The sequence below is a fragment of the Chroicocephalus ridibundus genome, chromosome Z, assembly GCF_963924245.1.
Source record: "Chroicocephalus ridibundus chromosome Z, bChrRid1.1, whole genome shotgun sequence".
Lineage (NCBI taxonomy): Eukaryota > Metazoa > Chordata > Aves > Charadriiformes > Laridae > Chroicocephalus > Chroicocephalus ridibundus.
This window is the reverse complement of record NC_086316.1, coordinates 82,955,255-82,977,108: the sequence shown is the minus strand read 5'-3', so window position 1 is coordinate 82,977,108 and position 21,854 is coordinate 82,955,255. Positions and strand designations below refer to the sequence as shown.

The 21,854-nt window shown below is 47.1% G+C and overlaps 2 protein-coding genes across 5 annotated transcripts in view; one reads left to right on the top strand and one right to left on the bottom strand.

Annotated features, from left to right (window-relative positions):
- The first annotated feature begins 1,472 nt into the window (after positions 1–1,472).
- Positions 1,473–17,823, top strand: HDHD2 (haloacid dehalogenase like hydrolase domain containing 2). Of its 4 annotated transcripts, XR_010069006.1 has the most exons (8): positions 1,484–1,598; positions 4,157–4,262; positions 6,531–6,739; positions 9,637–9,721; positions 14,401–14,617; positions 15,010–15,073; positions 16,457–16,754; positions 16,837–17,823. XR_010069006.1 is itself a non-coding variant. In XM_063319446.1 (7 exons), the coding sequence occupies exons 2-7, from the start codon at positions 4,162–4,164 to the stop codon at positions 16,558–16,560; spliced, it is 780 nt and encodes a 259-aa protein (XP_063175516.1). In that variant the 5' UTR covers positions 1,473–1,598; position 4,161; the 3' UTR covers positions 16,561–17,823. The 4 variants fall into 4 exon arrangements, 3 of the variants coding, with proteins under 3 accessions (XP_063175516.1, XP_063175515.1, XP_063175517.1); XM_063319446.1 differs by having other exon boundaries at positions 1,473–1,598; positions 4,161–4,262; positions 16,457–17,823; XM_063319445.1 differs by having other exon boundaries at positions 16,457–17,823.
- A 235-nt stretch (positions 17,824–18,058) lies between these two features.
- The window catches only part of KATNAL2 (katanin catalytic subunit A1 like 2), a 39,212-nt gene continuing 35,416 nt past the window's right edge, over positions 18,059–21,854 (bottom strand). The window contains exons 14-16 of the mRNA XM_063319450.1: positions 20,616–20,778; positions 19,549–19,651; positions 18,059–19,216 (exon numbers count right to left, since the gene is read on the bottom strand). Coding sequence (XP_063175520.1) covers positions 19,077–19,216; positions 19,549–19,651; positions 20,616–20,778 — 406 coding nt within the window. The 3' untranslated portion in view covers positions 18,059–19,076. The remainder of the gene's footprint in view (positions 19,217–19,548; positions 19,652–20,615; positions 20,779–21,854) is intronic.

Here is a 21,854-nt window from a genome sequence, read left to right as displayed (position 1 = left end):
AGGGATGAGGGCAAAAGGGTGGACAGCAGACAGGCAGGGAAAGGAGCATAGAGGGAAACAGCCAGGGAATAACTACACTGCCGCCGCCTCCTCGCATGGCTTTGAACGGTTCTGCTGTGACTTAATTTTAAACAAGGTGAAAGCACCTCAAACCTGGCAGGGGTTTGGGTTCTTCGGTAACAGGGAACATGCGGAAAAGTTTCCACCTGGCAAAGAGCTCCACAGGCGATCCAGCAGTCACTTCAAACCGCGAAGAGCACTACCGCTCGTACCTGGCACAGAAATGACAATAACCAGAACATTTTACAGATCAGCATGAGGACTAAGACTTCGCAGTGTAAAATAACTGGTTCTAGTAAGGATTTGCAAACAGAAGATGCTTTCAGAGCAGTGGATTGCAGCGTGGCGGTACGCTGTGGCCGGCTGCGTGGGGAAAATGAAGCTTGTGGGGAGAATGAAACTTTTGGGACACGTCACGGAGTCTTTAGTACGAATACAGACAGGAATAAGGGATCAATGCTGTATACCTGTACTTTGAGGGGCATGGGGACAGGCAAAGGGAAAAGTAGGAAGGTTATGGGTTTGTACACAAATACGTCAATCTCGCTCACTTTAATTATCCTTGACATCTCACCTTAGGCTGCAACGTTACGAATTTGGAATTGTAGTCTTTCTATACATTGGATTTTGTTTTGATGTACCTTCACAGCATAAAACTGTGAATGTGTATCATACCAATTTAAGGTATAGCTTCTAACTGAAAGGGGGGAGATTTAGCTGAGGTACGAGGAAGAAATTCTTTGCTGGGAGGGTGGTGAGCCCCTGGCCCAGGTTGCCCAGAGAAGCTGTGGCTGCCCCATCCCTGGAGGGGTTCAAGGCCAGGTTGGCCGGGACTTGGAGCAACCTGGGCTGGTGGGAGGTGTCCCTGCCCAGGGCAGGGGGTTGGAACTGGATGGTCTTTAAGGTCCCTTCCAACCCAAACCATTCTATGATTCTATGAATTTATTGATGTGCCCCCATTTCTTACAAAATCCTATCTGCAATAGCTTAAAAACCAATTGCAGCTACCCATGTTTTCTGTAGGTTGCCTCTCCTGCATACAAGCAGGGCATGCTCCACTGCCATCACAGCTGGAGAGTGGGGGGGCCCCATCCGCAGACCGGGCCTTGCTACCGCCCAGGGCGAAGCACAGTCTTTAACAATTATATATGATCTTCAAAATCTCCACGCTCAGCCCGCAGACCGCCTCCAACTGGGGTGCGCAGGCGGGCTGGGCCGTGAGGCGGTTGTTCCCCGCCGTCCTTCCCCCTCCTCATCCCGCCAGAGTCCCCCAGGGCTGATGGCGGTTCCCGCCCTTCGCGCTGAGGCGCCGCGCGCCCTGGCCCCCGCGGGCTGCCCGCCGCGCTGCCTGTCGCCCGCCGCCGCAGCCCAGCCGGCCGCACCGGCCCGTCAGCGCCGAGCGTCGCCGCCCCCCCGCCGCTATAGCTGCCTCGCCGGCAGGCGGGCGGGCCCCGGCGCTCGGCCGGGCAGCCCCGGCTCCGTGAGGGCGGGGCGGAGCGGCGGCGGGCAGGCTGCGGCGGCGGGGCGGCTGGAGGCAGGTTGGTCTCGGGGAAGGGGGGGGGGGGTGGCTGCCGTGCTGCGCTCCCCTCTCGCCCGAGTGGGCCCGCCCGCCGCCTGTGGGCGCGAACCGGCGGGCGGAACCATCCTCCTCACGGAAAAAGGGGAGGCTCGGCGAGCTCGGGGCCCCCCCGCTAGGGAATGGACCGGCCCTCCTGCCCATTGTAAACTGTCGGAAAGAGGCGGTACCATCTCCCTGGCCGGGGGTGTGCGTGGTGGGTGTCTCTTCATGCCTTTCCCATGATGGCGAAGGCAGGGGATGGCGGCCCTGCTTGTGGGGCAGGGGACCGTTCCGGGGGCTCCCTGGCGAGCAGGGAGGCGTTCGCTGCTCCTGGCTCCTCAGGGGGCAATGGCAGCCTCACGGGGGAGGCCGTGCAGGCTCTCTGGGCAGCCCTGGAGCCCCGCGCCCCTCAGCACAGGCCGGGGCTGCTCTGCTGCCATGTCCTGGGCCTTGCAGGTGGCTCCAGGGGCTCCGGCTTTGCTGCTCGGCTTGTACCGTTGCCTGAGGGTAAAGCCCTGCAAGGGGACCAGGCCTCTTTCCCCGTTGGTTGTGAGTCCCTTTTTGTGGCCCTGTATCGCATGTCGGCCTCTCAGATCACCAAGGGCCAGGTAGGGGTTGAACCAGATGGTCCCTTTTGTCCTGACCTGCCCAAATTATCATGTATAGCTTCCTCCCATTGCTGTAGGTGTAATGCCAGCGCGAAGGTGAAGTTCCCCTGATGTGTTGGGCTGCCATTATAAAAACCAAGGTACAGAAGTTTTTTTAGGACTTTCTTGCTGAGCCGTGAGCTTTAGACTTAAAATTAAGCTATGCTGAAAGCTGGCTCCGCTAATAACTACCACACTGTCTGCATAAGTACATTGTGAATAAGAGAACCAATGGAGATCTAGGGTAAAAGAGGAATAACAAACCAAAAAAATCCCATTTCTGCTCACCTAGGATATACTATGCCTGCACTTAGCTGTGCTATCCATGTAGGCATGGTGCAGTTGCTCTGCAGTCATGTGTATTTATATAATAGCACCTTCTTCAGTCTTCTTTTTAATCTCTTTCAGCACTCAAAATTCCTTGTGCCCGCAGCTGAAGTGCCTGAGGGAAGAGAGTTGTGGTTTTTTTTTGTCATGGAGTCATGCAAATTCCATTCTGTTTAGGCACTTTGTCTGCACGAAGTATTTTACTCAGAGAAGGTGCCTAGAAACCTATTGCCCTCTTTTCCCATGCAATTGATGAAGCTCCCTTAGGAGTCCTGTTACCAGCTTTTCATCGTAGACATTTGACTTTGGCCTGTGTAGCAACAGACATACTTTAAAATAACCATTTTTATTCGTTTTTCCTTATCGCAGGGAACCAGCAGGAATAACAAAAGTGGAATCTCAAAAGTTTTCTGCGCGTGTGTCTTGTACCAGAGACATCAAGTTCACATGATCTTGATCATTGATAAAACTGTCAGCAAAGATAAAACTGTCCTGATAGAAAATTAAATTTACTGAGGCAGGTTCCAATCATGGTGTTGACTACTCTGCGTGTTTTTTAAAAGTACATACTTGTTACGTGTTCTGTCTGTAACTGAAAGGGCTCAACATAAAATCGTCATGACTTGCTAGTGATGACAGATCAGATAGTTATTGTCTGACAAACAGGAGAGAAGCTGCAGTGTTCGACATTTACTAAGAAATATCTCAGCAAACTTGCTTGTGGAGCAAAATACAGCACTTGCAGCACTCATAAGGAGAAGTAGTTTCTGAAGACAGCTTTTTAGCCAGATGACTTGCATGTAACCTCACTGTTTTCTTCCCCAGTGCCTTTAACCTTTGAATGCTGGCTTCTGTTTTGGGCTGAGTTTCCTGTACCTGCTTGTGTGATACAGAAGCTTGCGGTAGAAAAACTGCTTGACTGTCCCCTTTGCAAGAGGAGGGAGTAACCCTTTGGGGTGCTGAACATCCTTCCAGGTTAAATCCACGCTGGTACACAGGTGGTCAACCACTGAATAGCCTGAGAGTTAGGGCCCCTGAATTGTAGGCTGTATCACCGTCGATCTCGCTTACAAAAATAAAATTAACAATATCCACTTTTGCAGAGCATTTTCAGCTTTATAGTCGGAGAACTGTATCATCGCTTAGTAGTATTGTATTTATTTTTTACTTGAACAGCGCCATTGGTGTCGATGGGACTTGTGGAAATGTGCTTGCTGAGGCCTTGAACCAGCAATACCAGACCTAATGATCCTCTTCCCAACAGTCTTAGTTGTTTAGAGAATTTTTTGACGCGCACAAATAAAGGCACTTAAAAAACAAATAGCACCTGATTTCCATATATAGAGTCTTTGGGAAAATACCACCCCATCAATTATGTATTTTTTTTTAAACACTGCCTTTTATTTCTCCGTCTAAAGGGGCCCATTTAATACTGCGAGTAATGTTCTGAGTAATACCGGGCTTGGCACAAATGAGGCGCTTAACTGAGTTCCTTATTTTTATTATCCATTGTCTGCTAACCAGTTTTTTGTTGTTTCATTTATTTGCCTTTTCCCTGGGGAAGGAAGGATGGCAGCTCGGCGTGCGCTGAAAGCTGTCTTGGTGGATCTCAGCGGCACACTTCACATTGAAGACTCAGCTGTGCCAGGCGCGCAGGAAGCTCTTAAAAGGCAAGCTACCTTTTTTGATTTCCTCTGATAGGTTGTGTCAGTGCTGTTTGCACAAAGACTCATCTTTAAGTAAACAGGCCTGAAGCTTCTGCCTTTTTACGCTGTTGTGGATAACCAAATATGTGGCCAAATTCTGCATTTATTTATGGCCATATTAATACCAAGAGAAAAGTTGCCACGTATCACCTGAGCCCCCATAGTTTTCCTAAGTTGCCCTCTAGGTCTTTTCTAGGTAGAAGAAGACAATATTCAGAGTGTTTCTGTTAATTCATATGGGACTACAGCCTTAGCCAAAGTGGAAAGTAGTTAAATTAACCTGAATTACCCCATCTACACCAAAGTCACTTCAGCTGAGCTGTGCCTCTGTGCTTTGTTTAACTCCAAGAACCTGGTTGTTCGTCTGAGCCCTTAGGTGAGCTGAAGTGGAGTAACAGAGAGAATAACTTGGCCTAGTGAGCAAGGCAGCCTTTGCGGGGTTCTCGTTTCATTTAGTCTTTCAGCCAAGGCTTTGCTTTATTATTTTTAAAGTTTATTTCTGCTAGGTAAATGACCTCAGTCATTTTTTAGTTTGAGAAACACTTGGTAATACAACCCATCTTTTGTAGGAATTTCAACACAGGACAGTTAAGTACCTCTTTCCCTTCTGATGAAAGAGTGCTTAAAGAAACCGAGGCACAGTAAAATGACTTAATCCGGCTGAGTCAGTGGCAAAATAGGATACGCAACCCCAGGGATCTTTGTGCTGTGTTTTGACACTGTTTTCCTGGAGAAGACATCTTGCAATGGCTGAAGAAAACCACAAAATGATATATACTGTCATAGTGAGTGAAGGAGGACACCTTAAGTTGCTGGGACAGTAAGAATCAATCAGGGGAGAAGAATAGGGTTGAATTAAGGGTGAGAAGTTTTTACTGAAGTTGTATTGGCTGCTTAGACTTTTATAAAGCTAGGCTGTTGCTCAGAGGAAAAGTTCCCAAAGGGATTAGGAAACTCTGCATTTCTTTTCACAATTCTGTGGAAATAACTATCTCCTAAAGATGCATAATTGCTGGGAAGTAAAAACTGCTGAAGTGTTGGGTACTCGTTTGTTACCCTTTTATTCACTGGCCCTTGCCTGCATGGTATTTGATGCTGCAGGGAGAACTTGTGCCAGGTGAGAGTCAGCATTCTTGAAAATCCATATATATAAAAAAAGTGGTGATGCTGTTGAGAAGAGCTCGGTACCTGTCCCGTCTGCCGCTTACCTCCAAACCTCCAGGGGGTAGACTGGACAGAAGAAAGGGCTTCTGTAGAATCAGCAGGCAAACTGTTTTCTAAAGCCGCTCATTCGCCTTTGTCTTCTGCTTGATTCCTCCTGAGCCGTGCTCTTGCAGGTCCTGTGTTGGCCTTCGCAAGGTTAGAGAAGGGAAAAGGTGCAGAGAGAGCCTGGTGCTGTTTGTCAGCTTCAGCCTGCTGTCACAGGTACGGAGGGGAGGTGTCATTTCACTGCAAAGGACAACCAGATTTTAGAGGTTTGAAAAAATTATTTTCTCATGCTCTTTCTTGCTAATCCTTGTCATTGTCCTTCCTAAAGAGAAGCTGAAATGATTGGCATGCAGCTTGCTTAGGGAGCAAATGGATAGGTTCCATCTTTAGTGTTACTTCTCAGTGTTGAGGTCTATAGGGGAAAAGAAATATTAATTTATTTTATTAGCAACCAGGGGACTTTTTTACCAGCTCATACTTGTGAAGGGTCAGTATATCTGAAAAATAAGAGAAAGAAGTGGCAGGTGGAAGCAAGTCTCCAGAGTTGACCAACTTTATTCTGATGTTCTCCACGCAGTCGTGATGCCAGTGTTTGTTTCTATAGCAACAAAGAGAGAAAGTGATGGCGGGGGAATAATTAAAGGGAATGCCTTTGAAATTGTCACTTAAAATTATTTGATTGTTTGGTAGCATGTACTGTCAAGTGTAGGGCAATAATGCGGTTTTATGTGATATTGCTGTTCCTCTGTAGAGGGAGAAATGGCTGCGAAAGCTGACATAAAATCGCCACGCAGGTGACACAGGCTCCTCGAGCATCCTGCATCTCTGAATGAGCCACAGCTGCCGTGAAAATCACTCGGCGTGTGGAGTTCAATGGATTAATTTAGCAACAAGGTTCTTTTGTTTATTTATGTTGGTTCAGGATGCTTTAGACAAACGGTTCTTTTTCAGTCCCAAAGAGATGTATGAGGGTGTAAGTGGAGGGATGCTGTGGCTGATTTGCCTTTGCTCTTTATCCATCAGGCTGCGCCGTGCTCCGGTTACCATTCGATTTGTGACGAACACAACGAAGGAGTGCAAGAGAGACCTGCTGGAGAGGCTAACGAAACTGGGATTTGACATTGCAGAAAACGAGATCTTCACGTCGCTGACAGCAGCCAGAAATCTTCTGGAGCAAAAGCAGGTGCGGCCACTCCTCCTGGTGGACGATAAGGCCCTGCCTGATTTCACAGGTGAGGTGGTCAGAAAACGGCACGGGGGAAGTTACTGAACAACTAAGGAAATGTAGTGCTCTCCGTTTTGTAGAATGACAGTCATAGGTATCACTAGCTATGGTGGAGCCTGAAATGTGGAACTCCCCAGAGTTATAAAGGTCCCTTCTTCTTTTTAAATTAACATTAAGCGGTCTGAAGTCATGGCTTCTTGAGGAGTAATGGAAATGGCAGCCAAAGCCTTCAAATGGTCATGAATTTGGGTAAAACTCAATATTTTTTATTAATTTCCAGTGTAAAAAAAAAAAAAGAAAAGAAAAAGTAATACTTACCACTAGATCATTGGACATTTATTGCGCTTACCAGTGCTGAATTATTTTATAGCAAGGATATGTCCATTGGTTGGAAATCAGGTTTCCCTCAGGTATTGCACAGAGGTTTCACTCGTAAAGAGTCTAAAAGCCAGCGTGTAGGCACACACAGGAGACTATTTCTCTCTTAATAGATTATTATTAAATGTAAAATCTCTGGGTAATTATTGTTACTTATTTGGTATTGAACATATAGGTATCAAAGCACATGGAATGACACCTTAATTGGTCACAGAAGGTTCATTGCCCTGACTTCTCTGGATTGACATCTCTAAAGACCTGGTTAAAACTCGCTTTACTTTCAGATGTTCCCATTTCCTTCCCTCAACAGTAAGGGGAGTAGGAGATGATATATTCTAACTTGGACATGTCTGGCAGGTGCCTGAAGCTGGGACAGTTAGTCCGTGACTTAACCATGTTGCTGTTTCAAGAGAAGTGAAGATACCCACGTTTTTAAAATACTCAGGGTTGAAAACTGTGTCTTGTATATTCAGTCTTTCGTTTTAAAGTCAAGGCGGCAAGAAATGCGGACGGCTTCCCGCTGCCCCCTGCCCCTTGCCTTATGAACTGAAATCCTTATGGCCGTGTAATTTAAGTAGGTTCTGATCTTGCTAGGAGCTAGATATTTCCTCTTAAATTTTAGTGCCATAGTCTAGTCAGTAATCTTCTGAAAGATAAGTGTTCAGGAGAAAAGCCTCTGTGGGCTCTGAGAGCGATGAAACCTGATAATCTGTTCTGCCTAACGTCGTATCCAGAGAAATACGCCCTGAGCAATATTCTGTATTAGTGTTCTCGGGGAGCCTTTCTTGGGTCAGAAACAGCAGAGACAGCAGCTATTTCACTGAAGGTGTTTACATCAGTTTAATCTCCATGTGTTTGGGATCTTTCCATCAGTTTTACGGTAGCTGATGCTAATTTTGTAAAACATGGCAAAAATAGAGATACCAGTGGAGTATATTGGTGGCATTATCTGTATTGCTTGGGTCTGGAAAGGGTTGTTTAGTTTGTTTTTGCTACAAGCAGTTTGGCTCGTATTCTCTCGGTGCTGCTCTTGAAACGTTTAAGTACAACGGAGAATCTTTTAAATTCTTGTTAATGGCTGCTGTTGAACTATTCTTGGCTAATCTCTCTACAAAGTTGGTCACAGATGGATGAATGTAGTCCATTCTTGGTTAAAGGTCCCAGATGCTTTTGGGTGGTGTTACTAGTCCACATGGCATCTCTCAGTGCACATTTTGCTCTCTGAGCTAACTGAAGGATGTACGGCAGGAGACATCAGCCAGCAGGCTGCAATGATACTCTCTGGATACCCGGGAGCTCTAGTAGTACTAGTAAAGGTGTAGAGGAAATGCTGTGTGAAGGCAGAACAAAAACCTCATCAAGTCCAGGATGCAGCTGATAACTTAAACCTGTCTTATATAAAACTCTGGTACTCCCATTTCTCCTGTAGATGCTGCTCTGCTTCCATTGCTGGTTCTGTTCAGAGGAGGCACTGCCATGTAAAAACAGTCATCATAGAATCATAGAATGATTCAGGTTGGAAGGGACCTTAAAGATCGTCTAGTTCCAATCCCCTGCCCTGGGCAGGGACACCTCCCACCAGCCCAGGTTGCTCCAAGCCCCGGCCAACCTGGCCTTGAACCCCTCCAGGGATGGGGCAGCCACAGCTTCTCTGGGCAACCTGGGCCAGGGGCTCACCACCCTCACAGCAAAGAATTTCTTCCTTAGATCTCATCTCAATCTCCCCTCTTTCAGGTTAAACCCGTTCCCCTCATCCTATGGCTCCTCTCCCTGCTCCAGAGTCCCTCCCCAGCTTTCCTGGAGCCCCTTGAGGGACTGGAAGGGGCTGGAAGGCTCCGCGGAGCCTTCTCTTCTCCAGGCTGAACCCCCCCAACTATTTCAGCCTGTCTTCATAGGAGAGCAGCTCCAGCTCTTGCAGCATCTTTGTGCCCCTCCTCCAGAGCAGTGCAGGACAAAGGAGGCCCAAACTGTTCTTGGGGGAACTAATCCACATTAAAAAAAAAAAGACTTTCCAGAAGAGCCCAAACTAATCTAGTGTAATGGCTTCTAGGTCACGGTGCAATACCATCTTTGCCATCATAACTAGACGGATATGTGGAATAACAGGCTTTAAACTGTTAACTGCCGTTTCTGTGACTAGAGGGAATAGAAAAACTGGATGGAATTCACTAATCTTCCTGGTTTACTGACTTACAAAGGAGATGAATATATGTAGAAAGAGATTCTCAGAGAACAAGAAGTCATTCAGTTAAAAAAGGGATTTGTGCAGTCTGCCGTGTTTCGGTGAGAGAATTGCCGTTCAACAGTCGCTGTTAAGACTATCCATCTGCAGAGTTGTGTTCGTCGTAGATCAACACCTTTTCCACAGATGCTTTCCTCATTTCTAAAAGACATGAGCCTAGTCTATGCGATGTGTCTGTGTCAGAAAATGCTAATTTTTTGCTGCCGTTAATTGCACTCGTTGACTGTGTACTCCTAAGTATGAATAAAGTTCTGTTTGCTCAGAGGCATGTTTTGATTCTCCAGGGATAGCCACCGATGACCCCAACGCAGTGGTGGTAGGACTGGCTCCTGAGCACTTTCACTATGAGATGATGAACAGAGCGTTTCGGTAAGTCACCCCCTCTCCTTGGGGCTTTCTGAGTTGTGGTTGTCCTGTGCTGGGCTCCGTACCTCTACATAGACAAGGAAGTCCTTCTCATATGTGGAAAAGAAGGTGGCAGCAATGTCACCGTTATGTAGCATGTCGTCTTCTGTGTCCGAGAGAGAGACACCAACCTTGGTGTATTTGGGGCCTTAACCATGAACTTCAGGCAGTCCAGCCCTGGTTTTCCTAGCTTTCGGTCTGTAAATAAACTGTAGAAGTACAGTCATGGTTGTCGCTGAGGTGAAAAAGTTAGCAACGCTTCAAGAGGAAATACACAAAACCAAGGATATTGGGAAGTATTTGGGAGACGGCGTCAATGTTTCAAACCTTGGCCTTCAGAGCGGAAGTGTTACGGGTAAGGAAATCCAGTATTTAGGGCGGATTATTCCTTATCTACCTAGTGCAGGATATCTAGCGATACCTTGTGAAGCGTCTTGCGTTCAGGAGTGGCCAGCACAATATGCTGGGCTAAATGAACTATGGACCAGATTTGGCCTGTCTTGTTTCTAAAGCTTTTTGGGTTGTGTGTTGATTAAGGGGTAAATCAGATCAAATTTATCTGTGACTGTGCACGAGCGAGGATGGAATAGCGTGTGCAGAAGCGCACAGCTGTGCGTCCTCCCTAGTTCTAGCTCAGCACAGCACTCTTTGATTTTTAACTTGAAACAAGCCTTTAGCTTCAAAGACGGGAACGTGAGCCTGTTGCTGAGTTTAGCCCTGATGATTTGCATTTTGTTCGCTGTGAAATGTGCGGAGAAGGGTCGGCTGAGCGTTCCCCTCAGCCTGCACCCAGCGGAGCCTGCTGTGCCTCCGTTGCATTTTGCTGGGAGCTCTGGGAGCCCACTGTCCTTCAGCAGCGGTTTAGGCCGAGCTGACCAGCCTTGGCCTTGTAACGGAGGAGGAGCACCCACGTGCACAGCTCATCCTGGCTGTGGGAGGACCGACTTTCAGTGCTGTCTCAGAGCTAAAGAGGACGTCTGGTGCTTAACTCCATGTCCTGTTAACGATACACGCGATGAGTCCTTTCCACTCTTTGCTCACGGGATGATGGCTACCACAGAATTTTTCACCTCGGAATTTAAAAAAACAACTTGATCTCAAGCACCTTAATCTGTCTTTATAACCACTAAATTCGAAGAGGGAGTGTCAATTACTGCTCACCAGGAGGCTCCTTGGAGTAGGAAGCCAATGCTGTCTTTATCCACATGCCAATTCTATGTCATAAGAACGTGTATTGACCCAAACTGACTCTCCGTCTGCCTCGTTAGTGCATGTTGCCAATGGCATCGATTTTAGAGTTTTACAGCGCACTCATGAGTGGTCTCTAATTTCACAATCATGTACTCCAGTGCTTACATCGTTTTATTTATTGATATTTCTGTCATGAATATATTAACTGTCGAGTAATAGTCATTAGCTGCTTGGGGCTGGAGACTGTGACTCTCAAAACAAAAGTCATCGCAGGCTGGTGGCCAGCAGGTCGGGGAGGTGATTCTACTCCTCTACTCCACTCTCGTGAGACCCCACCTGGAGTACTGCGTCCAGCTCTGGAGTCTTCAGCACAGGAGGGACATGGACCTGTTGGAGTGGGGCCAGAGGAGGCCCCGGAGATACTGGGAGGGCTGGAGCCCCTCTGCTGGGAGGACAGGCTGAGAGAGCTGGGGGGGTTCAGCCTGGAGAAGAGAAGGCTCCGCGGAGACCTTCCAGCCCCTTCCAGTCCCTCAAGGGGCTCCAGGACAGCTGGGGAGGGACTTTTTACAAGGACATGTAGCGATAGCATGAGGGATAATGGCTTTAAACTGAAAAAGGGTGGATTTAGATGAGATATTGGGAAGAAATTCTTTGCCGTGAGGGTGGTGAGCCCCTGGCCCAGGTTGCCCAGAGAAGCTGTGGCTGCCCCGTTCCTGCAGGGGTTCAAGGCCACGTTGGCCGGGGTTTGGAGCAACCTGGTGTGGTGGGAGGTGTCCCTGCCCAGGGCAGGGGGTGGGACTGGGTGGTCTTTAAGGTCCCTTCCAACCCAAGCCATTCTGTGATTCCCCAGGCCAGCACGCACAGGAAAGCCTGCAGAACTGGCCCAATGGAAGTGGGGGAGTTTGTCTCAGGCTGGATTTGGGCTTTTTGCATTACAGACAGAATTGAAGACTTGCTCTGGCGATGGAAGGAAGGTGCTGGAGGCCAAATCCAGCCCCCTGCAGTGGGTGCAGTGTGGCCTTGCTGCCCGAGAGAGACGTATTTAAAGGGTAGTATGGAGTGCGTGCTGCCTGAGCATCCTATAGCCGGGGCTGGCTGGGTGGTGCAGCTGAGTGTGGAGCAAAGCTGAGTCCTTCAGTTCACCTTGGCTCGCGCAGACGCATTCCCAGCCGCTTGGCTGCCTGGAAGGAGATTTCATCCTCTGTGAATCTGTCCCGGGTTTACCGGGGGTTTTCCTGGTCCTGTGCGTCAGGCTGGGCAGAGGCCCTAGAACGGGCTCTGTCTGATGTTTAACATCTCATTGACTCATTCAGGGTTTTTCCCCCAGTCCTCTGTTGAGGGTAAACTGTTTTACTGGTGTCAGTTTTGTTTGGTCTAATGGAAATATTAACTACTGCCCGCGTTCTCTTTTTCTTCGGCCTTATGCCGCGTCCTTTACTTTATTCCTTGTCCTTTATTGCTCAGATAATTAAGTCACTTAGGATTTGCATTGCTCGTAGCAAAACTTTAAGGTGAATCTGATTAAATGCAGATATCTACAGTGCCGATGCCTGCATCTGAGCCGGTGACCTGAGCTCCTGAGGGAGAAAGGAGGCGCTTGCAAGGCATCGTTCATTTTTCCCCTAGTAGTGCTTAAAATAGGACAGTTGAACTGTGCCCTAGAAGTGCTTTTTCCTCTCCGCTGACTGTGAAGAGCCCAGGCTGACTAATTACCTGGTAGGCAACTACCCGGTTGATATCCAACATCAGGTTAGGTAAATCTAACCCGATACGAGTCCCAAAACGAGATCCACAGAGCGAGGCCGTTCTCCAGGCACCTTTGAAATGACTGAGACTAAATTTCTCTTTTTGTATACGTGGGATTTTGATGCCGCATTGAAAAGAACTCTCTCAGGTGAGATCTCTTCTGCGAACCGCTGAATGTCAGTGGTTGTGACTGTCAAATTAGATTTTTCTGTGTCCTAGAGGCATCCTCCCATCGCGAACATGTCTGGCTGCTCGCAGATGCACATGCCAGCCCTCTTCTTGTTGAGCTTGCTTTGGAAGGCGTTGATTTGCGATAATTAAGTGAAATGAAATATTATCATTTATGTACTGCTCAGAGTACCCAGGCTGCTCTATAAGCACGTGGGAAGGAGCAGACGTCCTCCGCGGAGCACACAACTCACCTAAGCCAGCCTCTTTGAGCAGAGCCACAGCAGAGCTCCAGAAAGGCAGTGAAGGGGCAAAGCAAGATTTTGTGCGTTTTCTTAATGTTTTTTTTTTTTAATTTTTTGCAAATCAGGCAGGGCTAAGGGGAAAATAAATCCTTCTTCCTACCCTGAAGATAACGGCCAGCGTTTCCCCTCTATCCCCCAGCTCTGCTAGTTGCATTCCTACTTGTTGTGATGAAGAGTGGAGCTGCCTGCGGTACCTGAAGAAGGTGCTGTAAAATGGAATTTTTAGAGATACTGTCTGGAGGGCTTTTGTTGCACTGAAACAGGAAGAAATTGTTTGCTGTGAGGGTGGTGAGACCCTGGCCCAGGTTGCCCAGAGAAGCTGTGGCTGCCCCATCCCTGGAGGGGTTCAAGGCCAGGTTGGCCGGGGCTTGGAGCAACCTGGTCTAGTGGGAGGTGTCCCTGCCCAGGGCAGGGGGTTTGGACTAGATGGGCTTTAAGGTCCCTTCAAACTTAAACCATTCTATGAGTCTAAATCCAGCTTTGTTTCTGAAAGGCTCAGTAATGGCGCTGTTACCTGGGGAATTTGGTGGGATGTGAACGCGCCTTAATATCTTTGTGCCTTTTCACGTAACTTGTTATTGTAATTCCTCCAACGTTAAAACGTAAAGCTAAGGTAAAATGATTTATCCTGTACCTGGGACTCACCCGAACACCCATCTCTGCTGGAAACACAGAGCTGTTGGGCTGTTAGAGGCGATACCAACAGCCCCAGGAGCTGCCGGGCTGTGGATTTCCTGGCAGCAGCATCCTGAAGGCGCTGCTGGGTTCTCAATCCAGGCGAGGAGATTAAGGCTCTGGCCATCAAACCGCTACCTAAAACCGCTACCTGGGATTCATGTATTTTAAAATATTTGTTTGGGGAAATCAGCTGGCTTCTAATGTTGGGATGTTTGCCTTAGTGCAAAGTGAGGCTGCTTAGAGTAATGGGCCTTAGTGCATGGGAGATATAGTCAGGATTTAAAAATAGTTACCTGTTAAAATCCTCAAGATTTCTCTTGAAATAAACTCCTCAATAACCTCTTTATTTGGGGGATTTGTTTTATTAGCTGTTTCTGGGGAAAAGGAAGGAAGGAACTTTGTTTAACTCTCCAAACAAATGACAGCTTGAATTATAATTTGGGGCTTCGTGAAAGTCAGTGTCATCAACTTGAACGAAAGCCAGCTCAGGCCTTCACCTGTAAATATAATTTCTTTAATCTAATTTTTGTACCACCTTCTTCATGCGTTCTTCAGGTTGATTTTGGATGGTGCTCCTCTCATAGCTATACATAAAGCCAGATATTTCAAGAAAAAAGATGGCTTGGCTCTGGGACCTGGACCTTTTGTAACTGGGCTGGAATACGCCACAGACACCAAAGCGACAGTGGTGGGGAAGCCGGAGCAAACCTTCTTCCTCGAAGCTCTGCGGGGGATTGACTGTGCCCCGGAGGAGGCCGTCATGATTGGTGATGTACGTGGGGACCAAATACCTTGTCACCTGCCTTTTCACATGATGCTCGTCTCCACTGTGTGTCGTTGTCTCCCAAATGCCACAAACCGGTCTTTCTCAAAGCGCTGGGATTAAACGAGGGGTCAAAACGGAACCGTCAAAACTTGCAGGATTTAACGTGTAGTCTGTGGGGCTAGTTCTTTTAATTCAGTCGCCATTTCATCGGGTAAAAAGCCCGTAGTTAATCAGTCCTGTGACAGTTTGTCTAGCTACAAGGTAGCTAAAAGATTTGATTCCATGCAGCTGCTTTTAAGTGGCTGGTCAGTGATGTGCAAAGCAGAGAATGACATGAAAAACTTGTTCAGAAATAGCGCCTGTGACCACTAACCAGCTGATCTCCTCTTGTGTCCCAGGACTGCAGGGACGATGTTGGTGGCGCCCAGAAGGCGGGCATGCGTGGGATTTTGGTAAGGACCGGTAAGTAGTCGGTGGAGCAGTCATTTCGGGAGACAGCTGATCTTGTAGGTGTGAATTTTTTGCTCTAATGACTCTAAAACCCCGAGCACTGGTCAAAAAACCAGAGAGAACCGTTAGATCGGCACAATCAGTCATAGCAATGTAACCGCTGATCATTCAGGAGCTCTGGTGACATTCCGTAGTAATTACACTGATAATTATAAAAGTCATTTTCCTTCAGACAAAAGTGGAACCTGAAGGGACTGGACTGACACGTATTATCAGTGTTACGGATGGTACCGTGGGCTGGGTAAGGTCTTTCTGAGGTGGCAGCTGCTCGTGCCATACAATCTGTTGCGTTGAAAATGAAAGCAAGTAATCCCACTCTTCCTCGTAAAACCCAGAAGGGAAGGTGATAACATTGTTATTTCAAGAACTTACGACGCGAATATCTGAATAGGCAGTGAGCGAATAATGCCTGTGAAACCAGTGCATAAGTAACACTAACTTTGAACCAGAGCTGCCCCTGGAGGCATCTTCGGTCGTGGACAACAAGTCGCCCATGAGGCAGCAATGTGCCCTTGTGGCCAAGAAGGCCAGTGGTCTCCTGGGGGGCATTAAGAAGAGCGTGGCCAGCAGGTGGAGGGAGGTCATCCTCCCCCTCTGCTCTGCCCTGGGGAGGCCACAGCTGGAGCACTGGGTCCGGTTCTGGGCTCCCCGGTTCAAGAAGGACAGGGAACTGCTGGAGACAGTCCAGTGGAGCCTACCAAGATGATCAGGGGACTGGAGCATCTCTCTGCTGAGGAAAGGCTGAGAGCCCTGGGGCTGTTCAGCCTGGAGAAGAGAAGCCTGAGAGGGGATCTCATCAATGCTGATCAGTATCTAAAGGGTGGGTGTCAAGAGGATGGGGCCAGACTCCTCTCAGTGGTGCCCGGCGACAGCAGAAGGGACAACGGGCACAAACTGGAACACGGGAAATTCCATCTGAACATGAGGAACAACTTCTTTCCTTTGAGGCTGCCAGAGCCCTGGAAGAGGCTGCCCAGAGAGGCTGTGGAGTCTCCTTCTCTGGAGATACTCAAAACCTGCCTGGACGTGTTCTTGTCCAGCCTGGACACGTTCTTGTCCAGCCACCACAACTCTGGGTGACCCTGCTTTGGCAGGGGGATGGACGAGATGATCTCCGAAGGTCCCTTCCAACCCCTGCCAGTCTGGGATTCAGTCAGGCTCAGTTTTTATTTAGGGAAGATTGTGAGATGTTTGTTGCAGGAGAACCTCAGATGGGCATTCCTCCTGCCGCGTCTGGTTGTTACTGATCCATGGAGGCTGTAATTTCAGGGGGGGGCGGGGAAAAAGATACCCAAAGGAGCTTGGTAAATGTGTCTTTTTGTTAATCTGTTACAGGTAAATATCGACCAGCAGATGAAGGCAAAATCAATCCGGCTCCTTACTTAACCTGTGAGAATTTCCCAGCGGCAGTGGAACATATCCTAGAGCATCTGCTGTGAGAAAGGGAATAGTTAGTTTGAAGAAATATCTGTGTCGCGTAATTTCCTTTACTCTTGCTTCAAAAATTAAGGTCGCAGGATCAGTGCATGCATCAGAAACCTAACCGTGAGCTCCTTCCACTCGAGTTGGGAAGAAGCCCCTTTCCTGTAGTAGTTTCACGAGGATGCGATGAGGGACCGCGGATGCTCAGCAGGTGAGACAGACGGGCTACAACCAACACAGCCGCTTTCCTGTATCCCAGAGGGCGCCTGGTAGAGTTTTCTCTTTGTTTTCAGTTTTCAAGAAATACCTGATGAAAAGCCCTTGTCTGGAAAGTGTCACGTTCTTCTGCTGAATAAGCTAAACTGAAAAAAAACCCAACACTGGAAACACTCGAGTAAATAAACCTCAAGGACTAACGGAGCCTTAGTCAGCCCAAAGTGATTTCACTGATTCTGCCTCTGCTCAGCCCTAATTTAAAGGTAGAGATGGTGCACGTTTAGGTGACTTTTAAATTAAAGTTATCACCGTTGTTTAATAATAACTACTGGTGATATCTTTCCTCTCATTAGAACAGATCCCGGTGTCTTTGTTTTTCAGATTTTACATAAAATTAAAACTGTCAGCATTTTACAGATGTTTTAATTAGATGCTGTTATTAAAAAGAATGGTACAGAAACAAAAAATCTGGTATTAAATGCCTTAGAGACTGCGAATTTTTGAAATTAGGCTTCAGGAGGGTCCTATTAATGCTACAGTTGCAAAATGTCACTATTGTTGGGGGGTTTTTTTTGTTTCTTTTTAATGTTACGGGAGAAAATCCTTCACGAGCCATGGGGACAGATTCCAGTTTTTACACGGTTGGTTAGTCGAGCTGTAAAATGAAATTTAATCCCGTAGTAGGCAGTGCTTTTCCTATGCGCTAAATCCCCCAATACGGACCAACTTTGTAATGATGGTAAATCGCTTTTCTGGTCCATTTGCGAACTGTAATAATCAAAGTCCTCTACAGTTTGTTTTACAGTGCTCCTGAGTGTTAAATTATTAGATTGTAATTATACATTGCTGGAGTATTAACCTTATTGAAAATATAGTTTTTTGTGTTAATGAGCCATGCTTGTTCTTGTTAAGAAAAATCATGGTGATGAGTGAACGGGAAGCTCTCCTTCCGTGAAAGGTTGGCTGCAGTCTCAGATTTAATCTCTGTCCGAGACAGAACGTGTGGACGGAGCAGACTTTGCAGTAGAAATACAAGAAACAATAACCCCCCCCAGGAACAAAAACGTCTTTAAATACGGTTTTTTGTGCCCTCATAAAGTGTAACCTACACTTCTGAATAAATTCACACATCCGATGTTGATGCCAACAGTTCTTAACCTGCGTTGGTTTCTGTTTGGAGCGTGTCTGGGAGGTCTTTGGCCCGTAGACGGAGTCAGGTTCGGGAGGAGAGAAATCTACATGCGAAATCCTATGGGGACATTTCCCATAAAGACTTGTGACAACGCGAGCGCTGCTAGAACGAAAAATAGAGGCTGTCAGTGCTTCAGAGGTGCTGGAGCGCGCTGGAAAGCACGAAACACCGTGGTGCTTAGAAAACCAGCTGCGCACAAGGCCATGCAAGGAGAGCACTGGGAGAACTGCAAAGCCAAGCAAGAGAGGGGCAGCAATGAGACCTGAGAGCCTGAAAAAAACGACTCATTAGAATTTCTAATTAAAAGATTAAAGGACTTGCAGGCAGTCCCGACTGCTCACCCGCCATGTTTATAAGCAGAAAAGTCTCTAACTTGGCCAGTATTTACCGCTGCGCTGCAAATACTCGCTGTTTGCATTTTATGGCCAGCTGCGAAGCAGTGGGTAACAACCAATCCACTTTCTGGTTAGACTGGCCTAAATCTCCTGATTTTCTGCTACGTCTCTGCGTTCCTCTCGTTCTTGGTCCTGGAAGTATCCCAGACCAACTGGAAAGTAAGACGTTTGGCGCATCAAGGCTTGGATCTCGACTGAAAACGATGCCAAACTAAACAACCTTACAAGGCACTGCTAAGGTCCTGAATGTCACCGAAAGAGGTCACATGTCATTAAAAAGGGTGCAGGTCTCTGCTGTGAATCAGAAAGGGAGAATTACACTAATCATCTGACTGTTCTTAACGAGCTTTCTGCTCCGGTTCTTCTACCCCAAACCCATAAGGAACTGGCGTGAATAAAGACCGAGAAGCAAGCACTCTTTTAAGTCTTTATCCATAAAATTAAGGCCGGAGTCTTCATTACACAGCAACTGCCATTACGTTATTTCCACGAAGAATGGTTTTTTTTTTGGATGGCCGTTGAAAATGGCTAATCAAAAATAACCAAACACCCCTCCAATTAAATTTTGAAAGCGAAGATTTCCCCCGGGTGTTTGTCACTGCTGCTCTTCCCTGGAAACAAGAGCACTTCCTTCCCCTTCACCATTCGCTCGTTTGGAGGCAAGGCGATGCCATTTTGGATAGTAAAAGTTGGAAGTTTTTCAGTCTTTTAGGGTTTTTTTTTTTTCTTTTTAAACTGACTCAAATTCTCTCTGCCAAGCTGTGTACTTCTGGCTTAGGTTCTTCGCTGATGGCTTGGTGTGGGCGATCACATCCAGGAAATCTGCTGTTGTGATCGTGTCTAATCGGATCACGGGGAAGTTACTGTTACCTAAAAAGAAAAAAATTATTAAATACTGTTATTATTACCAAAAGCCATTCTTTTATGTCCCTTGCCTAATGCAACACTTAATATACAAAAACAATAAGCTTAGTGAGATAAAGGAAAATTTGTATTTGTGCACAGAGCGCAGCTACAGCTTTTAAAAAAGGCCTAATTTTCCGAAATGTTCGCTTAGGTGGACGTTTTAGAAATACACAGTTTAAAACTTTTCTAAACAGATAACAGAGCTCCACCTGCTGGGCCTAAAATTATAATTCCCAGAGTCAGAGCAGGAGAGCAGCATCTCCCAGCTGGGATTCTCTACTCGGAGCTGCCGTTACCTGGCGGGTGATTTTCAAGAGCATCGAAAATTTTCCTCAGTGGTCTCATGGCTGCTTCCTTGCAGACGAGTTTTATGTCTGAGCCGGAGTATCCCTCGGTTTCCTGGGGTCAGAACGATACGTTACAGCTTACAGCTCGCACAGGAATGGCATTTACAAGCATATATATTTTATATAGCTTTATATAAAACATGTGTAAAGTGTGTTCTTGTCTGAAGTGTGTGTGTGTGTGTATACACACACACATTTATGTGTACCCTCCCCTCAACAGTATGATTCTTGTTTCGAATGGCCGCAGTACCTTGTAGGAGCAAGGAAAAGACTGGGCATTTTCTTCCTAAAGGGCGATTTTCCGTAGGTCAAACAAAACCCACCTTTCTGTGTCCCTTCCCAGTTTTCCTGTTAATAATAACAACTATATTTCCGTATTAGCATTTATGAAACAAAACCTGAGCAGTACTGGCTTTGTGAACAGATGTAATAAAAAGGGCCAGCTGGGCCCTGTATAAATATAAGACTTTATAAATAATTATTTATAAGCTCCTTTCAAAGACTTTAGGATGGGACAAAGGGCTAAATGAAGAAAGCCTGGGCTTCCAGTGACTCCCTTCACTGTCTAAATGCTTTTTTCTCCTGCAGCAGTGGAGCTGTGACAAACCTTCCCCACACAATTAACTGTTCATTACCCCAATGAATTGGAAGTGCTCCCAGCTTGGTGAGAAGAGTGATAAAATATACTGTTGCTGGAAGTCTCCCTGTATTTAAGGCTGCAAAGTTGGCCCAACAGAGAGGATGAGCGCACGCCGGTTTGCAAGCAGAGCTGTGCGAAACCAGTGGTTTCCACGGCCGGGTGAAACGCTCGGCCCCGTGTCTCGCTGGTCTGCCTTTGGCCGGAGGCTCAAACCGAGCTGAGGGACAGGGAGGTGCTGTCCCAACCCTCCGGACTTTGTCTGCCGCGACATAATGCCACCGCTGTGGGTGATGTATGTCGCTCTTGTGTACCATTCCCACCCAGGAAGACCTTAAACACTGAGGTGGGCATTGTCCCCGCCGCACTGCTGCCTCACCTGCCCCAGCAAGCTGTAGTCCAGCTCCGTCCTCAGCTCCACTCCTCCACTGTTGCTCAGAGGGGGCAGCCAGTGCTGGATCATCACCCGCCGTGCCTCTTTACTGGGGAGGTCAACCAAAATCCTCTTCTCCAACCGCCGCAGCATGGCGGAATCTAACTCCCTGCAAGCAAAGGAGGAGAGGAATCATCTCAGCACGTCTCGTTGCGGAGACGTGGCGCTGACAGCAAGTGCCTTGCTGCAGGGACTGACATTTTTCAATCCCACTTGTAACTGTGTCAACCTAATTAATTAAAAAAAAAAAAAAAGAAAAAAAGGATTAATTATCCGGTGTATTCCTGTTCGGTATGTTAGTGGTACATGACAATGAGGCCTAACACTTAACACTCAGAAGTTGTAGTTGTTGTTCTCTGGCTCTGGTATTCACCCGCAGCGTGTCTCATCAGTAACAACCTCTCCCTTTCTCCCCTTGCTAGTAAGGAGACACTACAAATTGTCTGTCTGGGGCACCGTCAGGACTAATTAATTGCTACTTTGTAAGGGATGCTTAGTAGGTAGAAAATACAGACGGAAGGTCTGGGATGCGATGGCCGTGTTCATGGCAGAACAAGCCGTCGAGCTGAGACTGCTCCTGCAAGACAAATTATAAAATAATACAGCCACAAAGGAAAATACCCGTATGAAAAGGATCATGTGAAGGACGGACAGGCTGGAGCCAAAAAACCATGACTCTGTCAACATCAACACTGATAAAGGTGGTTTAGTTCTTAAAAAAAAAAAAAGGGAAAAGAAAAAGGTAAAATAGAGAAGATTAAGGCTACTCTTCAATTTTTACTTGCTTGTGATGCACAAAAGAAGCTTGAAAGAAAAAGAATGAATGTTTCTTTCTGTTTTCTCAATGCATTTCATCACCATCTAGAAACAGTCCTTCTTGCCGGTGCCAAAGAGTCTACCGAGTGTCAGGACGCCCGGCCCGCCAGCTCCTCTCGGACGCGCATCCAAACAGTTCAGTTTAATCTAGTTTTTTCCCCCAAGTGTTCGAATCTAAGGGTAACACAACCCAACAACTGAATACAAATTCCTGCTCCAGTCCGTCCCTCGGCACTTGTGTAATGGGAACGGTCTACAAGTATTCCAGTCATCCGTACAATTTTCAAGAAGAAATAGCTGCTACAAAATAATCACTCACTCTGGAAGTCTCCAGTGCCTTCCAGGAGCTGCGCTGAGCTCTGATCCTTC